The sequence below is a fragment of the Prorops nasuta genome, unplaced genomic scaffold, assembly GCF_024137725.1.
Source record: "Prorops nasuta isolate Cenicafe-Biocafe unplaced genomic scaffold, Cenicafe_Pnas_1.2 PNAS00015, whole genome shotgun sequence".
In the NCBI taxonomy this organism is placed as follows: domain Eukaryota; kingdom Metazoa; phylum Arthropoda; class Insecta; order Hymenoptera; family Bethylidae; genus Prorops; species Prorops nasuta.
This window is the reverse complement of record NW_027116812.1, coordinates 3,556,817-3,584,599: the sequence shown is the minus strand read 5'-3', so window position 1 is coordinate 3,584,599 and position 27,783 is coordinate 3,556,817. Positions and strand designations below refer to the sequence as shown.

The 27,783-nt window shown below is 33.1% G+C and overlaps 1 protein-coding gene across 1 annotated transcript in view; it reads left to right on the top strand.

Moving 5' to 3' along the window:
* The window catches only part of cv-c (crossveinless c), a 124,707-nt gene that overhangs the window by 88,280 nt on the left and 8,644 nt on the right, over positions 1-27,783 (top strand). The window contains exons 9-10 of the mRNA XM_066735919.1: positions 16,117-16,188; positions 23,428-23,600. Of these exons, the coding sequence (XP_066592016.1) occupies positions 16,117-16,188; positions 23,428-23,600 (245 nt within the window). The remainder of the gene's footprint in view (positions 1-16,116; positions 16,189-23,427; positions 23,601-27,783) is intronic.

The window sequence follows — 27,783 nt, the reverse complement described above, 5'->3', positions numbered from 1 at the left end:
AATATTTTTGTGAATCAATAATTTGAATAAAAACACCTAGAAATGTCAATTTGATGGGTTGGTAGTTCTAATATTAACGCATCATTTAACCCAATCATACCTTATGCAATTTGCTCTGTAGCATTTTTATTCATTTATGTTTAATTCACTTCAACTCCTCCCTCTTACAGTTTTCTCTTTGTGAATAACTTATGTGGCCTGGCATCCAATGAAATACCCTTAATATTATAGTTTTATTTTTATTGCCCAATTTGTAAAATTGACAAATACTTTGTCACTCTGTTATGCCTCTCCTATTCGTATATAGTTCTAAGTTTGACCGTTATTCAAGGAACGTTTGGAGAATACAGTTATATACGGGGTAAAATAAAACTTTAAACCCATACAATGAAAACTAAGTAACCGATGTAATAACTTTTTTTCAAATTGCTCGAAAAAGGTGCACGACTAGATTTTCGTGATAAATAGCATGGCTTTATTTGAAATGAAATATAATATTATACTCCCACTGTCTTGTTTGACTTTGAGTCATGCCAGCGAGAACTTATATCGTAAAGCAGGAGTTAAAATATGAACGCTAACCGACATTGTAAATGCCTTGTATGAGAAATGTAATAGATATTGCTCGCTACCTTTGGTGATTGCAAGTAACATTAGTAAGTTCTGGATATGAAAACCATTTAATTTTGAAATTGATATTCTGAAAAAAGCAATAATGTACATATATATCGTTCAATATGGCCAAAAACTTGAAACTGACATATTTCATTGATTTGCTGAATAAAATTATCTATGTGCAGTAAAAAGTATAACATATCCAAATATTCGATTGATATTTTCTGGTATCTGAAAACTAAGGTCCTTTTAAAGGGTATGCATATTATACGATATTATACACCACGTAAGCTAATAACACTTATAAGTCTTGCATCATTTCTGCTTGAATATTACGTGTATGTGCATAATATAGGATGGAAGTGTATGTGCGTATGTGTGAGAGGGTATAGTATAACGTATTATATAAGCTATATGATCCGATAAAGCGGTCGATGCATCATTTCAATCTGACAGTAAACGTTATATCATTCAGCACTTCTAAAACAATGCAGCGCATTGCTTCTCCCTTTCCTTCCTCAATATATGTTCCCTCTCTCAGATTATTGAAACGCGCAGAAAATTGATACCATCCATGTTCGATGTAATTGGCCATTATTTCGATTTGGTAGATGAATTAATCGTCACATTCATTAAAATTTGCTTCAATATTAGATTAATGATAGAAATCTCGGTAAAAAACTTTTGGCTAGAATTAGATAGAAATTTGTATGCCTCTGATTAATGGTTTTTTATTTTATAAAAATTTATGAACTATGTAGCTTCAGTCTGGAAGACAGAAAAGATAAAGAAGAAACTTATAAAAGAGTACACCAGAGGTAGGATTGCAATCGCGAAAATGTGTGTCACTGGTGTCTATGTCACCTAACGGCAACTTGCCCTCGGGGCGATACTGTCTAAAATAATAAATTGTTATTATATATTTACTTTATAACATGCTGCACACTGTGTCATCATAAATGAATAATACATATTAAATCAAATGATAGTTTTATACTTTCTGTTTACATTTTGACAAAACCTGCAATTAAATTGTTTAAATTAATTCTATAAATTGACTAAAATTGGTAAATAAATTGAATAAAATATATAATATAATAAACTAATATACAGAGTGTGGAAACAATTTCGGGAATGTCGAATATTTAGAAAAATATGCGTCTGAGAAGAAATCTGTAATGAACTGTTAAAAATCTATCAGGCCATGCTCTGTATTTAACGTTTGGTAGAACGTCGAAGATTATATAAATGTCTTTTCAATTTTCTTTAAATGAAACTGCCTAATTTTTATTACATATTTTTATAAATTATCTCAAAAACGTTTCAAAAAACCAAACAAATGTTCTATTTAATTCCTGGGAGTTTATAATATATTTGGATTTAGAGTTAGAGGTGAGAATCGAACGAATACACAGTTTCAGCCAAATTTAGACTTATGTAAAATTCCAAATTTAAACATTTTTTAAATTTCTGAATAAAATGCTTAGTTTTCGAGATATTAGTCCATCTCAGCCTTGTGTTAGACCTTGTATAGATACTGTTGCTACTGTGCATTCTAACACTTCACGTGTCATTAGTTATTTGTTTTCACTTATCTTATCGCCACGTCTCGTCGAGCCTCTGCAGGATCCCTGTATATTCTCTGTGATTTACCAACTAAAGAAATTAATTTTCAAACAAAACAGAAAAAATAACGTACAGCCTTCGGAAGTGTAAAGAGAATAGTTAAAACTATCAATTTATCGATTCACCTAATTATTATTGAATACTACAAAAAAAATTTGAATCTAATACTTTTTAATTTAACAATAAAATATAAGAGGGGTATATTGATTTAAGCAAAATGAAAATATTTCCAATTTTACGTTTTCTATGCAAGAGAGAAGAAATGTTTATTCTATGGAAGGATGAGCCTGGTCCTGCGTGGGCTATACCTCTTATTTGTCCACTTAAGAGATGAGAGCTTCAGTCTCTTCGGTATAAGATACGGCATGCATCTTCTTACATCTCCTGCACTCATCGCCAATGCTTTTTCTTCTTCTTCTTCTTCTCTTCTTCACGAATTTTCACTGGAAACTCAAGCGAGTATCTATCCGGTTAGCTACATTCCTATTCACCCTATTTCACTCTTCGGAAGATTCCTAGCGGGATCTTACTTTCCAGCATAATCCAAACAGGTCCATTTGATGGAAAAGGATAGAAAAAAAAATAAACACAAAAAACGCTTCATTTCTTTGCTATATCTTTTAAGTGAACATTTATCGTATTGTCAATGGAGAGATCGAGGAGAGATCGTTCGATTAACGTTGCCTTCATCAACGAGGCTTTTCTCTTAGATACGCGTCTACAGTTATTTTATTGACGAAGATAGAGAGCAGTGACTGTAAGCATTTTATAAGATACTTAATGGATAAAGGGAAAATTGTAAACGATTGTGATAAGGTATGTGAAAAAATCTCTTTCTGCGATGGGAGGTTATAGTAGTAAACAAAATGGTATGCAAAATAAAAAAAAATGGTAAAATGCGATAGTGTGCTCGTAGCGACGAGTGAGGTTTGAAAAGGTGCGTCGTTAAGGGAACGTTTTTATAGTATAGCAAAGCAAAAGGAGAGAACGAGAGATAGTTGAAATATATGAAGGATCTGAGGAGAGAGAGGAAAGGGTGAAAAATGTTGAAAAGCAAGAATTTTAATAGCGCCTCTGATATTCTGTGGTTTGTTATTACATCAATGCAATGCTTATACTTGGATGCCAAATAAAATTGACAAGAAACAAGCTTATGCTATATTTTAATACTATTAACAAAGCAGTTTAGAATTACCTGTTTTTAATAAAAATGCATTGAAAAATTGTAACAAAAATTTTGAAGTAAAAATAGTACTGATTTGTTGTGTAAATCAAGAAACAAACGTGTTGCTTGATTGTACTCTTTTCACTCATCTCCACTTAAGTTTCCGTCGATGCGTGAGAGATCGTAAAATGGATCGAAAAATTGGAGCACATTTCGAGTAAAAATAGTAGTGACTCGGCGTCTTTTTTAAATTAATTTCCATCAAGATACCAACGTGTCGCTTGATTGTATTGTTTTTACTCACCTCCATTTAAGCTTCCATCGATGCGTGGCAGATTGTTAAATGGATCAAAAAATTGGAGCAGCAAATCTACGAGGAAGAGAAACGCGCGATACGCGGTGGTTTCCTGTGAACCGCCTCGTCGAAAAACTACTGTGCTGCACCGCCTTATAAAAATATGTATATATTATCTGTGTTGGTGTGAGTCACTTCACACCCTTTTTAAATTTAATTTTTATAACACGTGCACGTAAATAATTAGTATTCTCACCGCAGTTTTCCGTGCTAAAAATTGCTACATCTTCGTGCCAATCTTACCCGCGCATGCGCAGTCGAGTTTTTCTTTACTTCCGTCCCTTAGGAAACATTTTACGGGATGAAAAGCCACTTTCGTCCCTGTTTTGCGGGCTGAAAAGATACGACAGTGTTGCTGCCTTGCATTATTCAACTTTGATACGTGTAGTTTTCGACCTTAGAAAACTTGGAACAAGTATTTCACGTGCTCCTGTTATAAAAAGCATCGTGTTTCACGCCGAACAAAATCCGTCGATTGCACTCGGCAATAGTCGGGAATTGATTCGTCGACCTTTCAGCTAACTTCATTCCGTACTTTCTCTGCCAAATTTGTATTCTACACTGAACTGCAGCACAAAGAGGACGATTCAATTTCCAACATTGTACTATGCCGTTAAGACAGTACCGTCTCTTGGTCGTATTGTTTTCACCCACCTGCATTTATGTTACATCGATACATGTTAGATTACCACATGTATCGAAAAATTTATGCAGTAAATTTTCGAGCAAAGGAAATATAATAGCGGGTTTGTTCATTTTGGCTGAACTTTTTACCCTTTTTTTGGTGTCAATCTATATGAAGAGCAGAGACAAATATTCCAGAATGCAATACAGTGAAATAAACTACAATTGAGAAACTATTTCAAAAACGTTTCAAACAGAATGTGCATAATTTTATAAATTTATACTTTAAATATCTGTGATGTTGAAAATAAAAATTAATCAATAGACTTGATTATACTCCAAGTAAATCTTTTTCTGAAGAGTATGATATATTATAAAAAAATATGAAATGTTTATCACTAGTTGAATATATAGATAAGACATTGCAAATACAACATTTTGGTAATAAGCTTTTCCATTAAGGAGATTAATGAGCAATTGCTAAATATCTCGAAAATGGATCAAAATCGAAATGGAGCAAGACCAGTATATTTCTGTTCTCGATGAATGTTCGAACTACCCTCGCCCAATCAGGATAATTGAGAGAAACATTAGTATACGAGTCTCTTTCTGACCCGAATTTTCCCAAACCTATTAAGTTTTTATCATCCCCTTCTAATTCAAGCATTTTCGCTGGCGATTCTAAGAAGAGAAATTCCTTGCGAATAAACCTTTTCGGAACTTAGATTATCGAGTAATCTTTTCTCTTACTCTTTTTCTGTTATTGTTTTTCCCTCCCTCTTTTTTCCAAATCACCCTTCTTCTCGTAATTATTTTTCTTTATATGTTTTTGCGAAATATATGATTAATGATCATCTAAACGCTTTTTACAGCTCACGCCAATTTACACGCATTACTAATTCCTTTCTATTAAACTTTAATTCGTCATTTACTGATATAAAAGTTATGACAAAATAAATTTCTTAGGGCTATACATTTTAATAGTAAAATAATACGTTTTTTTACGAATTGATGCATGCAGCACATTTGTTTTCCAAGATTGAAAATCATGCGAACCTAATCCATCTAAATATTTAAATGGTCAGTGATTCTATCAGCAGTATTAATGATTGATTATTTATCGAACACTACTGTTTTTCTTTCTAAATATTTAATTAAAAGCTTCCTTTCATTCAACTACTTAGGTTAAAGGTTGTGCATTGAGAGATGATCCTAAATATTCTTAAGCATGTACGTATTTGCTTTCAGTCAAAGACGCACTCACGCTACGAATGATTTGTTACGTCACAACCCAACGCCTCTCTCGCCACAGGGGGTAATAGATCCCCTTGAATTATTCTGACTAAACTAAAGACTTCCACCTGCTAATAGACAGACTTAAATGTAATAGGTGGATTTAGGTATTTAATCAAAGCCTAATACTCACTGAAAATTACATTCATGCATGTAAATAGTAATACAAATTAAGACTACATAAATAGAACGCTAATAATATATTAATTATTATAAATATTTCATTCGCATAATAGACCCATAAATTAAAATCTGTTTCATTCTTTTTATGAATTGACATAATGCCTACTTATTAAGCGGGAAGGTTATTGTTATTCGGATAATTTAATAATAATTCACAAGAATAGTATCTATTCAACTTGAGAAATATTATCTTGGTAATTCAACAGCTCGTTAAGTTTAATAGAACTCATAAAAATACAGAGTTCTTTTACAGTTTCTACAGTATTTCTACAGTTCTATATAAGATTCTTCAATCATTTTCAATTTAATACCTACAAAGAATAACTAATGTATAGTTGGTTGCTTCGTCAATATTCTTGGAAATTATGAGAATTTATATAAATTGATTGAGACTCGAGAGAATTTACGATTAACAGAGAAAAAACATTAAATTTAATTCTTATTTTAGTTATAAAACTTTATTAATTATGTAGTAAGTTGTGTTTATTATTAGAACTATCAAATATAAACCAATAGAAAATTCCTTTACAATCCATTACAAAAACATGAATTAGCATTTATCAAAGGAATAGCAAAACACACGTAATGTTCTTATAACAAGTTTCTTGTTAAGGATCGTATAGTTGTGTGTTATAGGAAAAGCTAACTGAGATTAGTTTACGATGATAAGATTTAATTTTTAATGAATTTTTAAGCACGGTCGTCGTAACATCATTCGTTACCTACTTTCCTATAAGGAAAGTTGAGAGCTCGATGAGCTATTAGGATTTAGTAAATAATGATAATAATCACCCAAAAACAATAAAAAAATTAATCTAGAAAATACAAATTGATTGTCATTAAAAATGTTAAATAATTCAAGCATACACAAGCATAGACGTTTTTATACAGACACACGTATGCATGCGTAAAAATAGGAGAAGCAGAGTTATTTAGAAAATGTACATGCATCGTGTTTCATTGTGATAATGTATGTTTTTCTGGTGTAAGAAAAATAATGGAGGCATAAAGTTAAACTCGAGTGGCGCTTAGCGTTCGATTTGAAGCGAATTATCGTTGACCAAATAATTTACGCGATCCTGAACAAGGTGCTTGTACAGCTCTTTCGAGGATAAATAAGGTCTAAAATAGATGGGACGTTAATAGTAAGAAGCGTCGTTTATAAATGGTCGAGCTTGATGCATTGTTGAGAAAATATACCTACTCGTACTGAACTGGCGCCATTATTAGAAAAAGCCAACCTTCGCGTTCTTCATATGCCAAGTTTACTGCCGATATACCCATACCATCTTCTTTCATTCTGTTTTGTTTATTTTCTTTATCAAATTTTCTCAAGATCCTTTATCCTCTCGTGCGCATTGAATTATTTTTTGTCGCCCACAATAACCATATTGCTTATCTTTTATATCTCTTTTCTTACTTCTTAACCCCATCAACGATTTATGATACCGCTTCATTAACAAATTATTCGGATAACATTAATAAATTGTTTCTTCGGTTCTTTCAAGGGTCTAGTATTTGCTTATTCTCGTAGGTGTACTTTTCCATGGACAGTTGGATTATATCTAGCAACTCCTTGTGTGTGTATTTTACTTTTTCAATCTTTTTTGAATCCACGGGACATAGAGTTTATCGCAGACAATGGAATCTTGCGACATGACATACTGATTTTGAGCGAATGCAAATCCATTTTGAGAGGATATGCGCGAGCCAGGAAAGGATATAGCATCCGTGAAAGTTCAATGTACGCCTAGCCCATTACATTAGAATATCGGCTTGGTTTACGCCTCCACCGAGTAATCTCTTTGTTCTTTTGGCTTCCAATCTTGATTTCCTTCAACAACCATTTCCAACTTCTTTCTGTGCAACGAGTCCCTTTACAGCCACTTCCACCCCCTCCTTATCCTCTTTATACATTTTGAGATTTAACCAAGGATTTTTTTACTCGACTCAACTTATTCGATGGTATACAAAGTACTAACAAAGTTATAAAAAGTAAAGTATTATTAGCCAGTATATAGTTGCATAATATGAAATCTTAAAGAAAGTTAAAGAGAGACCATTCATTTATGTAGAAATTTTTATTTTCTATGGTAATATATTTCAATAACGAAGTTTGTAGAATTTATTCAGAGAATTTGATTAAATTTGGTAAAATCTATTCAAACAAGTGATGTCTGCAAAAATTTAAATTTAGGATAAAGTGCTCCGAAGAATAAATTATATCAATAGAGTCTTAGAAAGTCTAGCGTGATAAGTAAATTTTACACAGATTTCACTTAGAGAAGTTTTAACGATAAAAATGATTCTAATCACTCGTGACTTCCGCCAAATCAGCTATAAAACCAATTAAAAGTATTTGATGTAGACACTATTTATACAGCAATAAATTTATTTTGCATATATTTAAAAAATGAGCAACTTTTTAGGTGACTCTCCTCTTACAACATTTCATACCGAAAATTCTCCTACATAATATAAATCCTATAATAATTGCAAGACTATAGTCTGAAATATTTAATTTGAAGTATAATGCGAATAAACTTTCATTATTTATTTCTAATGGAGAAGAGGAAAGGTTTCTAGCTATACAGACAGGGATAAGTGCTCTATCCTTTAATGTAAGCTAGTTACATGGTTTGGTCGTCTATTACTGAGACTTTAAAGACGTGCTTTCTGTTCTTTCCATTTAAACTAACGCGAGGATTCTACACCTATAACTTATAGCCCCTGGCTCATGGCATATCCTTTTCTTCTTTTAACGAATGCATTTACCTTCCCACGAGCCGTTATTACCATCACTATGCTATGCAAACCTCCTTCGGTGCACCTTTCCATTCATTCCACTCTCCTCTTTACCTTTTTTCTTCTGCTTTCTATACCCCTCAAAATATTTTACATTCTATTATACACACCCATTAATGCCTAATTTCTTTTTCAAACATTCATGATTTTAAGCCACGTCCACACTTGTGGAAATATGCATCGAATACGATCAACTGCGTAAATTTTGGAACGTGCGTGAAAATTCGTGCAAATGTAAACTTCACAACGCACACAAGGATTTATCGTACATTCGACACATACGCTCTGAAGAGGTCTGGGTTTTTAACAAACATCAAAGGGATTTGCGCCGCATCCAACTCTCGATATAGACGATTCTTAAGTTCTACGTTTAGATCGAGCACCAGCACCATACCCGACGTATAAATTTATCAAGAAATAATTGATTAATTTTTTACGTCTTTATTAATTTCTTGTTCATTGCATATGTGCAAAATTTTTTGATTACTTTACGTATCTGCATTTTTTATTCTATAAAACGTACTATACATGAAAATTGACAGATAAAATCTTATATTTCTAAATATTTTATCGTACAAAAGTTTGTCAATATAGGTTAGTAGTTTTATTTGATTGTAATTTATCTTTTATAACGATATTCGATAAAAATAATATTTAGAAAATCACTCACAACACTTTAAGAACAACAGTTAAAGCGTAAATATCTTTGGAGTATTCTGGGCCTCTGTTGTGTGTTGATAATCAAATTTAATACAATTTTTCCTCTGATTAATTCGCATTTTAATATTTATCTTGTAAGAGCTAAAAATGTTCCCTGAAGGAAGATGATTTTTTCGCTGGTTTTCAATTGCTACGTTCTGGCATTTGGTACACTTAGGGAGACTGGATAAGAAACTAAATTTAGAGAAAAAGCAAGATGCTTTTCAATTTGCACAGATATTAATTAGTATTCAAATTAAGCAAAGGAATCTCGTCGGTAATGTTGTCGATGTTACCCTAGCGTAAGACTTTTTCAAAATGAGGATTATAATATATTGTAATGATGAAAAGACGTGACACGTAACTATGATGATTAATAGCACAGACAGAATTTTGGACCACCCAGCATGGGAGATCCGGAAACAGCTGCTTTAAGTCTACCTGACCTCCGAGCAAAACAGTGAAGCTCATATATATTCTTACACACTTGCTGTTTTGTCATTAAATTTTCTTTATTTTTTCCTACGATTTTCTCAGAATTTAACGAAATAGCATTAAGCGAGTTAGCAGTATGACCCTATAGCAGTATATTGTTCGTGTGCGTGGTAACGTATATCGAAGTTGAATAGATAAGTTTATTGCTTCGTTGGTACATTACACGCACGTATCGTAAATGCCTACTTAGCTCATTTGAATATGCGTATACACGCAATGGACGAATGGTCAATTCAAGTCAACTTAGAACATGCCAAAGTTAGTTCGTTAATGAACTACACTATTAGCAGTATACACACAATACACCAAATCGGATTTGCATTAACACGGCTTTATTGCGTTTAATTAAATCACCTTGCAGCCAGCTTATCCGTCGTTCGCCTCATGGCATTCTTTTTATACTCAATTATAGATTGACAAATAACCTATATAAATATCAAATCTCTTCGATTTTTACTAATTACTGCATTTTTAATCGTTTTTATCGCCAGAGACTAATAACCATCTCACAGCTTCTTCGGGCATTTTATTTAATTAATAGTCATGAGTGGAAGGGGGTGTAATCGTGTAAAGTTGGAAAGTAAGCTAGATTTCATATTTATAATATAGATAAGTATAGGTATATTATCAAAGAACGAGAAGCAAGCGAAGAAGAGTCGAAATATCATTAAGTCTTCTCGTAAATCACCGAGGTACACGCGCGCACAACTACGGACACTAAATTGCAGCTTGGCTAACATCTTGAATCGCGAGGGCGCGAGCGCACACTTTGTCGTTCATTTACGGACACGCCTACACGGAAGAAGTATAAAATAAGGGTATGGAAGTGCGGAGTGAAAACGTTTCTTGCGCGCAACAGCTGATTTTGAACGGCGAGTGTGCAAAGCTTACATTAGAACGTATAGAGGGTGTCCCAGAAGCAACGAAAAGTTTTCGTTTGATGCTTCCTCGACGTTCCTGCAACGACAAACATTGAACGCAATTTTTATTATTATCGCGCGTAAGTTTTAAATTATAAACACGCGTGTTTATTTGTTTATATGGCATTATGGACCATTTTTTAAAGGGGGTACAGCTAGGTGAAAATCTGTTTGATATTTCTGGGACACCCTGTAGATGATGAGGGGTGGAAGCGAGAGTATATATAGTAGATAGAAGCCAGGTTACAACTTCTAATTTCATATAAATTTATCAAGCTGAACGAATGCCTCCTCTTTAACAGTTTATTTTTATCAGATTCGTTTTTACGCTTAAAAATACTTAACTCGTATAAACGGTATGAGAGAATAATCATTATCTATGATTTGATTTTTTCATTATTCTTATATGCTGTTGTTTTAATTCGGAATATACTATATAAAGCTGATCTCTCAAGGCAAGTACTCTTTAAGTAAATCGTTTTCTCCCTTTTATTATAACAGATAAAGTTATGTTATAAACTTAGAGTAATTACTTTTTTTCTAATTAAAAATTCGTTTTAAATCCGATCGAATAATGTGTTCTACTTAATTCTTATAAAAATTGTTCTCACTGAGGATAAAATGCAGCGATTATGCATTATGATCAGAACACTTAACAAGAATTTAACTATTGTACTTTTTTGAAAATTATGAACCTGCCGTAAAAATTCAACACGAACCCCCATTGTCTTTCTTTATACAACTTCAATTAAATTGATATTTTAAAAACATGCTTGCTGAGAATGTTTTTTTAAACAATTATCTTCACAGCTATATTCTATTATTTATTTTCCAGAATATGATTCTAATTTTTTCCAATCAAACTATCAAAAATTGAAAGAACAAAAAATAAAATTGACAATTGATCATAAAATAGATAATGAAACAGCTTTTATTTTCAGTTTGAAAATATATGTAATAATAGGTTGAATATAGCTGTACCAGTACTATAAACCAAAAGCGAACAATAGCATATTTTCATTTTCATATCGTGATCGCTGTTTGCATTTTGGACTTTTTCCTCCGTGATAGAGAAATGAAAATAAAATCACAGTGCAGTAATAAATAGTGCTGGCAGTAGAAAGAGAGGGGGAAAGAGTAAGAGACAGAGAGGAGGAGAGACTGTATAATTGTTCGGGACAATGGTGAAAGTGTCAAGAGCTCTCCTTTATCGCAATATCTTACAATAGCTTGAATAATTGTCTGGTGAACGCCGAAGGAAATTTCCAAGGAAAGCGCAAATGTATAGCGTCTGTTCAAGGATAAATCAACAATTTCACCAAAGATCACACTCCAAACCCTCCCTTTTGGTTTCATTTAACATCAACGAGTAATTGTTATTAACCAAACACACACTATTAAAATAAATCCAAGCTGACTATATTTCATTGGGAATTTAGAACGAGTTTAATCCTGTTTCACGGTAGGATGTATTATCGTTTTTAATAGATTTTAAAGTGGCAAAGGACCGGTGCTAATATAAGTGGAAAAACGTTTACGATGTCATGTAAGGACAATAGAAATGCTAAACATTGCAAAAGAAACTGCAACTCTGTTAGTAGATAAATCATTGCTTATGTTGCGACAACGTTATACCGCTTGTAATTCAAACAATACAACTGATTGCGCGATTCAGGATATTACAATATATCGTGCTCCTTAATATCTATTCTTATTCCCTTTTCAAGAACAGCCATTACTTATTCTACTTAGCAGTTGGATCAAATATTCATTTTCATTCAATTTTGCTTTAATGTCCTACTCCTCCTCCCACCCTTTCCTCTCATCCTGTTCAAAGGGCATATTTTATTATACGTAAAAGTACCTCGAAAATAAAAATCACGAAATCTACTTTCCTTGGCAACTAATCATTTAGTTTTTACATGTGAAACTACTCACGTATAATATGGGTTTTTAAACGATAAGTTAAAGAATTTTAAATGAAACTGATCTAAATTATATAAAGGAGTACATTTATTATTGTAAATAATAATATTAAAAATAAACAATGTATTCATTTCTACTTCCTCATACTACAGCAGGATTAAGTTTGTGATCTATCATAAAGAGTTGAAGAAGGTTAAGAAGCCTAAGGCCAAGGTGAGGAGCTATTTGTCTGACATGCGTATCAAAATTTTGAACTTATAAAACCGGTTTTTCTATTTACGTTGCCGACCATCCTGATGTATTTTTTTTTAGATCCCGCTAGGAGATTAGAGAACTTCTTTGCAAACTTATCGTTGTTCTTTTAATTAGCATATGCCAATCAAACCTATTTTCCAAGACTATAAATAGAATATCTATCCAAACAATGCTGAAAATTGTTTTCCCAAAAATAGTTTACATAAAAAACTAAGTAAAGTAAACAAATAAAACTTTATATAAAAAAAAAGAAAGCGAAAAATTCGTAGAATAATAAGGTATGGAAAACGCACACGTTATATTACATTAAATTAATAGTTTCGTTTAATAAAATATAAATTATCAATTATTGAACGTAATTAAATTTCAGTAAAAAGAAAGAGAAATAAGCATTGGGATTACAGGTATCATTTAGTTTCGATTTAAGTAAAGAATCTATATAATTGGAAAAGAGACTGTTTAATCGGAAGTCTGCATTACAGGGATCGATAGTTTATTATTTAATTGAGGTCGAATAGGTATATCTCGGGTATATGTGTACGTTAAGATATTTAATCGTGAGTAAACTTGACACCGGGAAGGCGAACAGCGCGCACCAAGCAAAAGCTGTTCACTCTTCGAACACTCACGATCCATCTTGCCTTTCTCCTTCATTGTTTGCCAGTTCCTCTTTTTATTCTATTCCTTCCTTCTCTCGTTTCTTTTCTTTGATCTTTACTCTTTTCTTCCCTCTTCTTTTTTTATGACTTTTTTATGACAGAATCACAAATTTGATCACCACAATTTCTATCAATCAACTTACCTTACTCAAAAGTTAAATTTTCCTACCTTAAGTCATCGAATCAAACACTATCTTAATATTAAAGCAAGAAAGTACAAGTACAAAGGGGAAAAAATTCGATCACAACTTTATTTTCGCGCACTACTTTGACTCCTTCTCAGTCTTTTCTCCTTGATACGAATATTTTATCTTGTTACAAGTCGCTCAGGGAATCTAGGGGGTAGGGCGGGGGCGATTCCTTTCTCCATTTCTTTCTTTATTCCACAATTCTCCTAGTAGAAAATTCCGCCGTCGTACAAACCACTGCAACTTTATTGCATCTTCTTGTACAGTTATCGTATAAAATTCTTTTTTCCACATATCAACATGCTAAATAAATTTGCATTTAACTATAAATTACTCTTTCAAGCACCTTTCATCCTAGGTAAGCCATATAAGTGGCTTCTATCTATCTCTCTATTTATACATTTTTTATTTCATTTTGTTTAACAATCGATATAAATTTATAGAAAATAAACATGTTTCTATATTAAATACAGACGCTCTGATAAAATACATATTTAGTTACTATGTAAAATTAATATAACTAATCTTTCTTATTCTTATTATAAATTTGTTATTTTAATAAAGTATTTGTAAAATAATACATTATAAAAATATATCTCACTCGTATAAGCCTTACGTTTTCTTTGAATAAAGAATTTATGTACAACTTGGTAAAAAATAATATTCTTAGACATCTTCCAAAATATTTAAATACAATCTTCCCTCGATCAAATGTTTTTTCACATTTTAATTATTCTTATCTTTTTAATTGCCTCAATACTCTTTTTGTATGATTTGTGTAATAACTGGAACGACAGTATGAATATATACCTACTGAATATCATCCGAGCGTGGATACTCCTATCTAGCTGTTAAAATGCAGTAATTGGCGATTGGTTTCATTCTCTATTATAATCTCCATATATATTCAATGCCAGAAATTAATAGGTTAAGTAAGTGAAGAAGTAAAAAAAAATGATGGAGAATGATTTGAGTTAAAAACAAAAAGACGAATAGAAATGGGTGAATTTAATCTGAAAGACATATGCATATTCTGAATTGCTTGCCTGTAGAGATAAATGTGAAGCTGCAAATAGCGTGAGCGGAAGTCTTTATACCTATACTTGTTTATTTCTATGTATGCATATACGATAATCTAATGACAATAATAAATATTGTATACAAGGTGTTCTGTTAACTAAAACCAAACCAATTATTATATGAATAATTTTAAGAATAAGAATCCTGTACTATCTTTTAGCTTGTAGCTAAAAGGATATTAACCAAAAAATCTTGTTTTGCCGTTTGACCAACGAATTAAAATAACCATAGATAGATATTTTTACTTATCACCATTCAAAGAATTCATGATTTAAGCTACTATATATACCATACAGAGAGAGTTACACATGTATATACCAACATAAAACATACACCAGCGAATGAACATTGAAGGACTCGTCGATCGAAGGGCGCTAAGAATATTTGCAATAATAATGTCAAATGACGATCGATATTTATGGATGCTGTAGGCCTGCGAATGTTTGACGTCAGGAACGAAAGTAGGTCGAGCTTTGAAGAAAGCACGAATCAGAAAATTAGTGTAACGTGTTAAACGTGAGAGCCTAAATAGAATTGAGTTATGCAGTTCCTCATTGGACTTCGAGTGAGAGGCCTAATGAATCGAGTAACTGTAATTAATTAAACGCTTGAAATAGTAATGAATTTTTTTCTCCAATGGCAAAAAGAATGTTATTATCCCTGGCTGCATGGTCGTCCATTCTGAAACGCACGTGAGCCTCGACAAATTCTTGTTCTTTTCTCGCTGCTGCTGCTGCTGCTGAATGAAAGAAAGTATAGACTTTTAGTTTGTACCGGTTGGGAGATTCGTGCGTGTTCTTAGAAGCTAAAGCATCGTGCAGCGTTTGAGCTGCGCGAGGAATAAGCGGCGGTATACGTTCACAGTTGCATTGGCTGAAACGCTCGCAAGTTTTTCACGTAACGCGTCGTCGTCTCTCGTCGTCAGTCCTGTTGCCTCGCTGGCCTCTGTTGCACGCTGTGCAAAACAAAAGCAGACAGGCATTTCGACATGCCAACCACTTTTTCTGATTTCAGTATGTACCCTTTCCATCCCCCCTCCCCCTCCCCGTCCACCTACCCATTCAGTCCTCGCTACCCCTGCTACTACTTATTATGCCAGACTTTAACAATTTCAACAGATACTACTTTTTCTGCTCACTCCCATCTTTGCTGCCCGCCATAAAGCATCGTTTCATTTTGTTATTGATCGATCTCTTCCTGAAACATGATTTTTTATCTCTGTTTGCAGAGATTGAAGCCCAAGAGGCGTGCAAATGGCTTCGAGCAGCCGGATTCCCTCAATACGCGCAGATGTACGAAGGTAAGATTTTTTTCAGTTTTCTCTATACCAACAACTTAATTATATTTTATATGTTTGAGTATATTTTTTTTTTCATGTAAAACTTAAAGTATTTTGGTGCGTTATTCGTAAAACTTATAATTTCATTAATATAATGGTTAATACGTGACTAAATTGCGCTTATTACCAGTCTCCAGGCATTAAAATATATTTGTTGTTGCAATCATATTTTATAAAAGGGCTTAAAAATGGTTTCGATTGTAGTACTATTATTACGTGCCGATGTAGATTTGTTTTTAAAAACATGCAGAATGGATGATCTGCCAGCTCATTGGGAAGTACTGTATAGAGAGAAAAATAAATAGGAGGGGGGAGGGTGTTAGAAGAACGGTGGGAAGGAAAAAATGAAGAAGAAGAATGAGGAAAGGTAAAAAGAAAAGTTTAGCACGTGCAACATAGTCCGCGACATTAAGAAAGGGCTATTTTGAGCAGTGACAGTGAACTGTGGAAAAAAATCAGAAGGATGCTTTTGCTTCTTGCACGACTCTCTCTATTCAAAGCACTCGGTGGTACAAGTTTTGAAGAAACTTTATGAAAACTGATATATATGCAAATTACTTTTTAACGCACTACCTAACTCGTTACACTTAATTGAAATAACTAAATTCTATATAACGAACAGAGAAAGTTACGCTGAAATATATCTTTAAATCAGGCACATATTGGAGCTTGAAATTTTATTAAACAAACTTCTAATTCAATCAACAGTTTTAAACGGATGCTGTTATTTCCGTACAGTAATCAGTTTCCATTCGCATATCTTATATACGTTCGGACGAGGCTGCTCGAGTAGCACACAACTTTGATTTCCCAAAATACAAACCGTAAATTATAATATTCTTCACCCTAGAATTGACTGACAGCTCGCCTCTGACTATCGATCAAGGCGAATGACCTTTTATCACTTTCACTTCAAATTTTTAATCATTTTTACTTCCTAATTCATTACGCTATCAATTTCAATAAAACGAACATCGTTTATGTAAAATAATTGAAAACAAATTTTTTCTTTACGCTATTCATTTATCAATGAATGTTGAAAGCAGTATTAAGAGAGTGCTTAAACAATTTCTATTAGATTTTTCGGTATAATCGTTTATTATAAAATCATATGTCGAGCTAAAAATAAAGACTTGTTTGCTTTATCCAAAATTAACACTTAAAAGCTCTACCAAAAATAAATATTTGAACTTTTGTTGAATTTTGAGAATTTATAGCCGATTTTATTGGAGAACGTTATTTCGTCAAATTTCTCTATGCTTTAAAACTTGATTTAGATTTGGGATTTTGCCAGAATGAATACAACAGACCAATATTCTCTTTTGCAAATTAAAGTGGAAAAAATATTTTCTGTAATTTATAATTCTTTACAAACTTTTATGAACTTTAATACACATATTTTTCTAGTATTACAATCGCGAATTCTTGTAAACAGTTTTTAAATAAATATATATTATTTGTGTAATAATGAAAGGAAAGGTTTGTTCTTACTAATAAAAAAAGAACATTTGTACCATGCTTTACATCTTTTAAGTATATTAAAAATTAATATTCGTTATATCGTCTAAGGTTTCCATATTCATTTGTATTTATCAAACAATGTTTTCCAACTTCGTGATATGAAAAAGACTAATTTAACCAGTATATAGGGAAAATCGATTTTCTCTCTCTCTCTCTCTCTCATTGTACTTTTATAATCAAATAAACTTGGATGTACGCCAATTTGAGAGACAAGCGTGGATAGTCTGATGCGCTGCTCTGTGTGGTTTTTGCATTAAGAAACCAAAAAGGTCTTTGAAGCATCTGTTGGATTCGAGCCAAAATATCCTTTGCTACCGATGAGTAAACCACACCTGGATAAACCAAGATACATTCTTACCTTTATACAGGGCTTTTCTCATTTTCAATTCCTCACCTGTTTTCTCTAAACTTTGTATCCCTCAGCATCAAGATAGCATTTTCTTTATAAAACGTTTAATAAAAAATCATATAAATATAGCCATGCGCAAACGAAAGCTTTCTATATATATATATATATATATATATCTTTGAAATTCTGGCAATAATTATTGCAACCGACGAAAAAAAGGTATCTAAATGATTTTGGTAAATGATGCAATGGGCATATTGGGATAGGTATATTAAAACGTCAGTTCAAATCGCTTTTCTCAAAACATCATTAGTCATATTAGAGTGAAAGCGTCTTCACACTTCAAAGTTGAGCCATCGATCAGTCTCTTTTGACAATAAACGTGAGACGAAGCGGATTTGACTGGCGGGACAGCAACTAGTTTCGGAGAAAGTTCTCAACGATCAGAATCCAATGATTTATGTTAGAAACGATCTAAAGACTGAATTATTATACATATAAAAGTCTAAACGTTCACCGGGGAAGATGGTGACCCTAGAAAATCCATAAGATAAATTATATAAAATACATAAGTAGAAAATGTAGAAATAAACATTCGATCCGAAGCTGACGTATTTCCTGCATAAACCTGGATACTTTTAAATGCATTTTGTGTGCTACGAGCATATTGGGGATGGTTATGGTATTCGAATAAATAAATATGAGAAACGCGCGAGGGTCTAGGTAACGAATAGCACATATGCACAGAATTTCGATGAGGATCGTTCCATGGATAAGAGACAAGAAGGGTCTGCGACAAAATCTCCTCTGTTACAAATAAGATCGAGTAGTGGTATAGGGGGGGGGGGGGGTGATGCAGAAGAAGAGAGAAAAAGAAAGAGAAAGCGCAGCAGCAGGATAAAGGGAGGGAAGAGGAGGGGGGAAAGTCGTGTGCGTGGAGTTGTTGCAGCTCGTCTCACATGCCATATAGCCATGACTGTTATACTGTTGGTTGGTCGGTTCATGCCGCCACGCTCACTCCACGGAGGAGACTGCAGAACGGCAGGTCGAGCATGAGCACGCCACCGTCCGGATCCCCGTCACCATCATCGTCATCATCACCGTCACCGTCACCGCCACCGCCACCGCCACGCCAGATTCCCTTCCATTCCTTCCCAAGACCAACCGAGCCACTGTGTGAGGCACTGTGAGCCCAAGCAAACCAAGGCAACCAAGTTGCGCTGCTGCTTGGCTTGCTTAGTTGCTTGCTTGCAGTCAGTCGGCATTTAGCCGTCCTCCTTGTTGGCTGTAATGCCACTCTACGCGAGACCATGCGTCCTTAAACCAATTCCACACATCTCCCATTCATAAAATCATCCAGTTCGAATAATCCAAATTTTTTCAATGTGTCTGCAAATTCACTTTAAAGTGCTCTTTGAGTGCATTTCTCTTGAATTTTTATTGTAATATTCTCCTGCATATAGGATTGTAATTACTGTATAAATCTTAATGTGTTTTTCCATCTTATTTCTCTGTGTCTCTTGAGTTTTTATCATGATATATTTTTGTAACGCGTTGGTCCAACGATATTACGCGTCCTCAAGTTCCATCGACCATTCACGAAATTCATTTACAACAATTGGAACCTTCCCGATGTGTTTGCAAACTCGCTTCACAGTGTCCCTCGAGTTTTGATAACTATACTCTTTTTTTGATAACGGGTTGGTCCACGTTAAGAATGTTTTCTTTGGACAGGAACACCGGTGCACTGTGAATATATTGTGTTCCGTGATAAAGCAAGTTTTTGTCGTGAAGCAAAAGTTGGCAGTTTGAATGGGCGTAAAATGTGAAGAACGACAATTGGCAAAGCAAGCAGAGCTTCAATTGGCAGATATTACGTGTGTGGCGTGTACACGATGTGGTTAGGGTAACTCGCAGAGTTGTTCGAGCAGAAATTCCGTATCCTTCGGTCGACAGTAGCCATGAATGCAAGAACAGAGTTTTCCACTCGCTCCCGATAACGCACGTGATAAGAGCTCTTCGATAGGGAAATCTGGAAACAGAAATTTGCCTCGTATCGTATATTTCATGCATATGCCGGCACTGTCATTGGGAAAAATGAGAGGTAATCACGCAAGTCGCTTTTTTCTTTTTAATAACACTCCGATGTTATGTGTACCGATACATCGAACTTTTACATCCATTAACCAATGAGGAAAGCTCAAATATATGGTAGATCGACACTGACTGGGTTCAATGCCCTTACGAGCATTTACAGCATAAACATTTACACATTAAGCTTGCACCCGATAAATAATGGCCGCTTTGTCCGATTATAATAGAGCGATCAATTGAAACATCTTGTTTTCCATGCTCAAACTTTATTTTTATTGCTGATGTTACAATAATAAATTCGTTTAATTCCGTATTTTTGAGACTGCCTCTTCCAACTTAAGGAGCTTCCAAGTTGATTCTTCTATTTATTATCGTATAATATGGCAGACGTTTTAATAACATTCGTAAAGAAGTTATGAAGCCAGTTGCAATATAATCTTTGAAAACATTACGTTATCCTCATTCTTTTGTAAATAGATGTAAATTGCATATAATAAGGGTTAACACTACATACTCGGTAGTCACATGAATGAGCGTGTCTATACTTCACTTTCGCTATCTTGCGTAGGTGAGTGACGCGTTTAAAATTAATATTTCTTGTGCAATACTTACTTAATATTTTCAATGCTTGCTCAATTTCTTATGCACTTATGATTTAATTTATCAATTACTGCGAATCGTTGTGAAAAAAAGCAAAAGTTACATTCGTAGGTCTGTACGAAACAGAGATGTTTTTTAAAACTGATTTTATAATGGAGTGATATAAAAAACTGTTATCGAATAATCAGGGCTTATATTCAATTTATAAATGGATGGTCATCTTCGTGAAATGATTTTGATTGCAAAATTTATCCAATCCATTCATCTCTTTCATTTCTGATGGCTATGACGTGAGCGTATACGTTCTATGTAGATGTACGAATTACAATAAGTGGATTCCAACGAGTCTGTATCCGGTTTTGGATGAAATCATCCAGCCGAATAAGAAAACATTCGTATCTGGATCCTTCGCATGTTCCTTCGTATTGCTATTCATAATATTGTTTTAGAAATATAGAGTATCTCTGTTGAAAGAAAACAAATGTAAACTGATACAATACATACACATGACTGATGTAGGCATATAACTTCAGTAGTTTAATTATTTTTATAAATTTAAACGAATTGCAACTCGAACAACACGAGGATAAACTTTTGTCATCGCAACAAGAACTCTTCTAATTAAAACAGGAAAACAACTTTAACATATACACGTTATTTGAAACTCAATGATTCTCCTTACAAATGAAGCAAGGATAAAAGATTTCCTTATTAATAATCAAGGTCTACCCCGTTACCTTCAAGCACCCTTTTTCGGACCATCCGATGCTAATCTTCTTTCTACGTCGTTTATTAAACCATAAACTGAATTTTAAAAAGTGACGTGTATTTCATTAATCATCTGTCAAACATACATGTTCATTTTCTAATTTTGATTTTCATATTAATGACTGTAACTGAATAAGTCAATAAAAAGTAGTCTTTAACTAATAGCTAGATTAATAGCTTAACGTCATTATTAAAACTTCTTTTCGACCTTTCCATAATAACCATTTTGGTTTCTTTTTTCTGCAAAAGAAATTTCTAAGAATTATGAAAAATATCACTGGATGATTGCTGATAGAAAATCAAACACTAAATTTCATTAAAATTAGTGATAATGTACATAATAATAATTGTTGTTAGTATTGGTATAGCCTCGTGCGAAAAGATTGTCATAAAAGTTTAAAAAGAAATATAAAAGATTACGAGATCTGTTAAATGTAATTAATTGCTCTACAGTGAATGTTCTCGCGATTGGAATTCACTATGAATAGTAGCTAATTGACCTAGTAGAGCCTGAGAGTCAAGTGGAGGAAGAAGCCTTGATATAAATATACAAGACTGATACTGAAGCGTTGGTGAAATCTACGGGTCAAGAAACATAGTGGAGAATACCACGTGGGCGTTTAATTATCGCTAACCCGGAAAATTTTAAATAGTAGGTGGGTGATTCTAGCAAGAGATTTCCTAACTTAAAAAAACACACTATTCAGAATTATCACTTCTTTAATTTGCCATAGATTGCGGCATCTAATCAGTAACAATGAATAATTAATCCATTTTTTATTTTTTATTACGCATGTAAATTCAAATTTCTCCATAGAAATTATGTTTAGATTATACAGTAATATATTTAAGGTAATGATTAGTTTATCCCTACTATTCTCTGATTAATAATAATAAATCTTAAATTAAGCTAAAATTTATCATTATACTTGATCATAAGTGATTATGGAACTTTATTTCGTTACATTCTTTTGCGTTATCCTGTTGGTTTTAAATTTTCCGGACGACGAATATGAGAGTTTTAATCATTACGCTTCGCTTATGAAGAGGAGAATAGTAGATATTTCAATCGTTTGATCTTGCAATCATATCCATTAGTGAAATAGGAAAGTGAGAAAACTGGTGAGGGCTATAATTATAGTTTGAATACATAATACTTTACCTATACTTGCCGTTAAGTGGAAGAGTCTATCAAAATTATCTATTATATTATTATCAGATAATAACTCACTTCATATACATTTTTGCCTCGTCATTTGTAAGAGTTTTAAATGTCAATGTGTTAAGATGTTCGTAGAGGAAAAAATGAAGACATTTATCAACGTGTCTTTGAATCCTCTGCAATTTGAGTAAGTCTACTGTAGCTTTTCAGCAACAAGTACATGTTCATATTCCAAACAAATAAATACAGACTGATTTAAAGTTAAACTTTATTAATACAATACAAGTTTATTTTTAACGTGGTAGCAGCTGCGATATAAAAGTTGACAAACTGTATGTTACAATGTCAGTGTTGCGGTTTTAATATAGTACATCCGAGTAGATTGTTTATACAAGAGTTGAAATGAATACTGTCATTTAATTATTGCAGGTATAATTGAAATGATATAATTCGTAAGAATGCACATTCGAATGAATACATGTCAGAAACTCCTAAAAATAAAAGATATAAATTTGGACTATATTCCAACGTAATTGAAATATCGAAAAGCTTGAGTTTTCAGTGCTAAGAAGTATAGCACCCATTCTGCATTTTGTATCTTGCAAACTAGCATTTGCATAGAACAATTGATTCATAATCACACTGTATTTGAAAATATTTTGAGAATTTATCAATTTTCATCGATATAATTTTGTTGTTGTTGTAGATTACCAATTTCCAATCGATGTTTCCGGAGTTGAAAAGGACCATCCTTTCCTCGAAACGGATTCTCTTCAAAGCCTCTTTCGTCGTTTACATGCATTAAATCGTTGCGCTAATATGAAACTGGACACCCACCACCATCACACCCATCATCACAATACTAGTCACGGGAAAAGTGTAAGTATTTATATATTTGTACATATCCAATACGAATACATTGTATTCGTAGAAATTATCAAATTAATTTAAAAACAATGTTCTGGATATTACAATAAAGTTGGATATTAATACTCTGAGGTTTACACTATATAGCCCGTTAGTCAATTTAAACGAAGCATTCAGCCAAAATGTGCTTTATCTATTTTAAATTCCAGCCGTTCTCTCGTGAGTTTTATTTAGTTTCAAGTGGTAGTTGATCGGTCTGCTTTAGTTTCACTTCTAATCTATATACGTTGTCTGATAAGAGGGATAAAATCATCACCAAACAAAAAATTACGAGGGCTTAAAAAATAAATTATTTTCACATCAAAGACAATGAACAGATGACACTTAAGGATCCTTGAAGTTTGGATTCAAGGCGAAGCTTGTTTTTCTTTGACAAAGCCTTTGGCCCATCGAGGTTATGTGATTGCATCGTGAAAACAGACTGTATGTGATTTTGCTCAAATGGGCTACCTTAGACATTACAAATTTAATTAGAGTGATTTGAAAAAAATTGGTAGCAGAATATTTCCTTTGATTAAATTAAGTTAAAATTGAATGTACAGGTTTCATATCTCTTGTATTTTCTTTTTCTAAATAAATAGATTTTTTTGAAGGTTTTAGTAGAAAAACATAAAGATAAATTTCTTATAATATATTTAAGTTATATTTAGTATCATTTTATAAACTAACTCAAATTTGTAGCACGAAAAATATTAATTTATACTTGACTATGAGCTATTTCTTCGACGACCTTAAAAAAAAAATGCAAACAGCTGCAATTGTAAGGTACGTCATAGTGCTTGAAATAGAGAAAAGAAAATAAACGGGGCTCAAACTAGATGACATTCGTCGTACCGTGAACTAGGATTTTGAAGAAATATTAAAAATAGATATAGCACGATGCTTTCGAAAGAAAATCTAATTTTGCAAAACATAAACGCCCGCTTTTCACGTTGCAAATTTGCATAAAATTCCTCCAAGTTCCTGCAGGGGAATGTCCCTTGCGCCGGATGTTCAAGCAATTTGGAGGAAGCATGTTAATAATTTAATTGATAAATTCTGCTGTGTCCAGTATTAAGCGAAATATGCTCATCCGATAGCAGGGAATATTTATGCATAAAGCAAAAAATAGAAAACAAACACAATTTAGATGATTAAATAAGGTTAAATTTATATAATTTAAGAATACTTAATGTCGCTGCTTATAGCCGCAATAGCTAATATAAATTGCTATAATAATATTTTAAATTATGTAGAGAAATGAAAATTACACACTGCAACGTGATGACCGGTATCAAAATAAATATAATAGTTCATCATTGTTCAAGGATACAAGATTAAAGCATGTCGTGGCAGACACGTCGTTACTTTCCTATTTCACTACTATCATGTACGCGTTTTCCCTATTTCCTGATTTATATATACGTAGATACTACTTGTTTCTTGTGGTAAGTGATGTCAAGCACGTTTGAATACTTCTCTTATGACAAAACATGCACTGAATATACCTTCAACATAGCACAAGTCCAATTATCAATTTATTCGCTATTAGAAATTGCAGTCATTTTGTGGAATGTTGTTTCGTGTAAATTGCATTGAAAGTTTTAACTACTGATTTAAAATCATTATAATAAAGCCAAGAGCAGAAACATTCGACCATTCCATTATTCTTAAGCCAGAATGACGATGTTTTGAAGCAAAGAACTACTACGAGCTAATTTGATCTTCTTTATTATTGTACATCCACATTTCTACCTGTATACTTATTAGGATTTTATCAAAGCCTAGAGATGAGCATAGCGGTCCAGTAACATGCTCCGACGGCAATGGTCGAGTTACTGGCTACTGAGCAACTGTGCTACAAACCTGTCATCTAAAGAAACATTTAGAGCGACCTATAATAATTCAGAAAAGTATTCTATATATTATAAACTAAAAAATTAAAAAAAACTATTTTTTATTTTAATGAAAAACCAATTAAGCATTTTAATGTTTTTATTTACCTTATATATTTATTTATATTATTCGCCTCAATCTTGTCCCTTATTTTTATTAGTCTTATACATAATTTACGTTAATTGTTTAAAATTCGTTTAAATATTAATTTTTCAAACAATCAAATATATTCTCAAAGATTTTCTTAAAATACCATTGGAAAAATTATAATTATTCGGGGGAAAAAAAAGAAATTAATAATTAGTTTCTCCACCCCATTTAAATACCTAAATTTGATGATTTCTGACTGTGTACAGCTTTTAGCGGGTTTGGGTTATCTTTCGTTACATCGTTATATCGTTTGTTAGCATGTCATGCAATGCAATGCGTCCCATCCTCGTGCCACGCCACACCACGCAACGTCTGTACAGGATTTGCGCGCGTGTGTACGCATGGGAGAAAAAGAGAAATACGGTGTGGAGGGGGGAGACAGGGACTTTCATGCCCATAAACAAACCACACGAGTATATTTTACCCGACCGTCGGTATTCGTACATACTATATATACATATAAACTAGCCACGCTATTCTCCGTGTCTGTACACACTGCCAATCTCTGGCACAACAGTTTTATCATCTCTCAAGTCACCATCAACACTAAGAAAATAAGTTTCTTTTCTGCGAAACTTCGAAGATAACTGCGTTTTATCGACCAAAAAGACCAAGCTTCTTTAATGCTTCTTTACCTTGAAAAAGTTTTCACTAACCTTATACATCGACTCTTCTTCTATTTAGAAATAAGCCTAATCTGAGGACGTTACCTTATAAGCATTCGTGCAGAAAACGCTTTGCATTAATTACGTCGGAAATGCAATGCTTAAGCCATGATAAGTTTGCTTTCAGCTTTGAATCAAAGAAAACGTTTTTGTCTCCATACGAGTTCATCAAGTCCAAGAACGGATTTCTTGTTGAAATTCGAAGAACGCCAGAGGATTGATAAATGCGGTTTCTTGCGTTTCATTCAAGTACGACGCGATACCTTGCAAGATACTCCACAAAAATTGGGGTAATCTCTCAACTTTACGCATTTGTGTGCCCGTACCAGCTCGTCATCGATGCAACTTTCACTCGATAACATTCATAAAAAAGTGCTTTCCATTTGATATATACTCGTCAATGAGGCTCGAATTCTCTTTCAGGTTTCAAGTGATGTTTATACGCATAACTTGAGCATCGAATGAATGATACGTTTATTTTTTTTTTCTTATTTAACATTTTCCAGTCGAATCAATCGTAACGAAATGATTTAACATTGGGTGATATTTAAAGTAATTAGATTAGAAGTGAATTTATTGGAAGAGAATCGTATCTTCGTTGGTGCAATGGGATGCGTATACTACAATATGAGAAATTGATTGCTCGACCGTTCATAGCTAGCTTCACTTTCCGTAATTTTTTCACCAAAATTTATGTAGGTACACTGCAGCAGGAATAAACGATTCAATATCCTATAGTGCACTTGTACTAGCGAGTATATTGGGAGTTTGTGTATTATAAGGAGTCACATTATTTATGTATTAGGAATACAACGGTAACGTAATAAAGGATATTTCAGATCACATAGCCACCTCCTATAAAATTCTAACGATTAACTTTTTTGGGAAATTAAAAAAAGTTATTTATTATCTTTCTCGAACGAGACCATTCATGTAATTGCAATCTCAACCTGCGGTTGGGACCGGAAGTGTAGTATTTGTAGCGAAAGTCTGTTTTTTATTGCATATTCTTGTAATCGGAAAGCCTTTACCAAACATCCTTTTTAATTTCTCATTCCATCCAGTCGTTTACGAGATATTTTGATTTGAAAGTATACGTAAATGAAAAATTAGGTATGTGTATGTATAACAGAAATATACGCTCTATACATTAATCAAACCCACGAGTATGTGCAGTTTCAAATCGAAATATCTGGTAAATAATTGAATAAAATGAAAAAATGAAAATTATATTTTGTAAAGGTTTTGAGATAAGTACAAGAATATGTAATAAAAATATATACTTTTAGTAACAAATACTACACTTCCGATGGAAAGAGGAAGTTGAAAGCACCAGCCCAAACGAGAGTACATTTTCGGAAAAGCTAATAAAATTTTCTAAAATGCTGAAAGTCAATTTTCTGTATTTTTAAAAGGACGAGCTGATGGTCCGATACACCTTGTAT